Source organism: Mercenaria mercenaria, chromosome 4, assembly GCF_021730395.1.
Source record: "Mercenaria mercenaria strain notata chromosome 4, MADL_Memer_1, whole genome shotgun sequence".
Taxonomy (NCBI): Eukaryota; Metazoa; Mollusca; class Bivalvia; order Venerida; family Veneridae; genus Mercenaria; species Mercenaria mercenaria.
In genome coordinates, this window is record NC_069364.1 from 93,330,276 (window position 1) to 93,333,693 (window position 3,418).

The 3,418-nt window shown below is 35.8% G+C and overlaps 1 protein-coding gene across 1 annotated transcript; it reads left to right on the plus strand.

Moving 5' to 3' along the window:
* The first annotated feature begins 315 nt into the window (after positions 1-315).
* LOC123546304 (uncharacterized) lies at positions 316-930 on the plus strand. Its single transcript, XM_045332503.2, has one exon. It carries the CDS (start codon positions 316-318, stop codon positions 928-930), a length of 615 nt encoding a protein of 204 aa, XP_045188438.2.
* The last annotated feature ends 2,488 nt before the right edge of the window (positions 931-3,418 follow it).

The window sequence follows — 3,418 nt, forward strand, 5'->3', positions numbered from 1 at the left end:
CAGTGGGAGGAACGGCGTCACGGAATTTATACCTTTCTAGAACCGGTTTGATCCAGTTCTCTTGAGCGTGGGTTGCATTAAACACAAAGGAATTTCTGATTTTATACAGCTTTTACTACAATTTTACCGCATTTTAAACAGTTTTCGTTTTAGAATTTTACACATATCGTTCCCATAACGAATGAAAATACAAGAACTACCGGGAGTTTTACACAGATAACCAGGTTTGGACTTATTTACAATTTTTACGATGGAAACAAAGAACTTTGGATTCTAAACAAAGAACGTTGCAAATTGGATTTTCATTGTGCAAAAATGGAAAACTCGAGAATCGCTGTTGCAATTTTAGGACATAGTTTTATTCGTAGGCTTGATGATAGCTTTCGCCGTCAGATACTGCCTGCCAACTACGACCTGAAGGAATGTTCGGTGATCCACAGGGGACTTGGTGGACTCTTGGCTTGTGAAAACTATAACGGTCTTCGAACCTGTACTAACTATTTCAAACACAAGTTCGACAGCTTTCTGAACACACACAAGCCTCGTGTTGTTGTGCTACAGCTAGGGGAAAATGACATTGACTCGGGAATACAGCCACTTGAAGTAGCCAGTACATTGGAGGAAATAGGTTTAATGTTGCTGAAAGACTATAACGTTGGACATGTTGTAATATGCGAATTATTCACACGTCTGAAGCCGAAAAATACAACAGATGAACAGTATGAGTCAAAACGGGTCCAAGCAAATCAAATACTTAAAGCCCTACTGGAAGGTCACAAACACATCCGTTATTGGAACCACAGGCGAATATTCCGAGCCCAAACACAAATCTTTGCTAAGGACGGAATCCACCTGGGCCCATTTGGACAGAGACGCTTCTACAGGTCGTTGCGGCATGCTATTATGACGGCGGTCAGACAGGCCACATGAAAATTTTTCAGGGGAGTATTTATTTACACATGACCCGATGATTTGTTAAAAAAAAAAAAAAAAAAAAAAAAGTATAGGTATAAGAAGTCAAATGAAAGAACATTAAAACAGAAATATCTATATATTTTACAAGATAAATGAGCAATAAATAAATGCCTGATTATTTAGATAAATAAATGTTGTATGGGAATAAATAAATATATAATACATATATAAAATTTAATAAGTGAAAATTTTTACAAGATTTTAACAACATGTAAGGCTATAATTAAACCAGACATAACCACTCTACCAGATGACTGGTCACGTGGACTAGTACTTCATGTGGCTCCTTTGAATCAAATTTTGACACAAAGTCTTAAACATATACATGCTATCTTAATTTGTGATTTACATGTAACTAATATGTTATAACAGTACCACTTTTCGAATGATGGGATTTTATCTGCAAAACTTGATAAAGATATATATGGCTACATTGTGTTCCATTCTTGACTGATAATTTTTCACTTTTGTGTGTCCTTGTGAATATGTCACACATGCGCAAAAGCAATTACTTCAAAAATCACTTATCTACATTTATCAATGTTATAAAGTTTTTAATAATAGTGTTGCTTTTGGTGAGTCACTGGCTTTAGCACAGGCACACTTTGTGAATTTGTGATGTTTTACACAATTGGTGACCATACATGTATCTCTTGGGAGTCATTGGATTTTACCACAGGCACACTATGACTTTGTGATATGTTTTCCACAATCACTTACACGTGATTCGCGATTATTTACGCACACATTATATTGCTTTTTGTGAGTATATAACTTGACCACAAGGACAAATTGTGAAATTTTTGTAGCATGTATACTACAGTCACTTACAGGCGATGTGCAACTATCTATGCACATATCACTTTCTGTGAGTCTTCTGACTTGATCACAGGCACACTCCGTAAATGTCATAATATGTTTACCACAGTCACTTACGTGTATTGTGGAATTATTTACACATATATTATATCACTTTCTGTGAGTCTTTTGACTTTACCACAGGCATACTTATTTCCCACAATCACTTACATGTGATTTGTGATTATGTACTATACATTATATCACATTCTGTGAGTCATTTGACTTTACCACAGGCTCATTTAATGAATTGTTGATATGTTTACCACAATCACATGTGATTTGTGATTAGGTACGCATACGTTGTATCACTTTCTGTGAGTCTTTTGACTTTACCACAGGCACACTTTTTGAATTGGTGATATAATTTTTAAAAATTACTACTATATTATTTACAAATAGATATACATATATCACTTTCTGTGAGTCTTTCGAATCTTGACTTTACCACAGGCACAATTTGTGAATTTGTGATATATTGTTACGATCGCTAACATGCGACTGATGAATATTTGTACACAGATTTTATTACTTCCAGTGGTTCTCTTAATAATATATTTTATATAATTGCGCATAATCCGGGATAGCTTATATAATATACCATTTTCTGTTATGTATTTATTCCAGCACAGTCATTATTTATGAATTTAAGACATTGTCAGTAAACATTTGGATGTGGTTTGTGCTTTTCCTTCTAAGATATAAACATTTAATTAGGTCTGAATGGGTAATGTTAATATAATTGGAAACCCATGCTGGACAATTTTAGCGAAGGAATTTAAAATTTTCGTTGTCAAGTAGATTGGCTTGGGACATAACTTTGTATATTCTTATAACTTTTGCTAATGCTGTATGTGTCATTGTTTCAGCATGCCTTCTAGAAAGAGAAGTGTTGCTAGCAGCAATGAAGGGGCCAAGAGAAAAAGGGCAGTCTCCCACACAGCCACTACCACATCAGCCACAAATGATGAAGCCATTATTGCTCTCAGTGAAAACACTAGATATAGAAACTCTAGGAGAACAACAGTTACAACACCCAATGTACCAATACCAGTTCCTGTCACAGAAAGTGTTTCAAGTGTTTCAATACAAACTCAACATATCGTTGACACGTTAACAGATAAACTTGAGGCTATAGTCGAGACTAAGATACAACAAGTTTTGGGTCAAAGTGGACAAGCACGTCCACAACAGGTACAGGCCCCAGAAACAGTTCCCACGCAACAGTTACAACAACAACAACAACAGGCGGAATCACTGGATGACAGGGCACAAAGTGTATTTACTGGTAATTCTGGTTGTCTCACTTCAGCTTCATTACAATCCTCCCCATCAATTCCACTCCATGCATCAGTTAATCTGAAAATAAAAGAAAAGATCTGGGCTGACGAATTTGTAGATTTTTCAACTTCTTTTAGTAAGTCTCAGGAATCGTTCAGCTTAACAATCACGCCAACGGGCATTTCTTCCTTTTCACAGTCAAACTCAAGAAAATTCATAACAATTGAGCAATGGACTGATATTTTTGCAGTCTTTTCATCTGTATACAGGCAAAAGTATCCGGACACTGCTGAACAACTAGCCC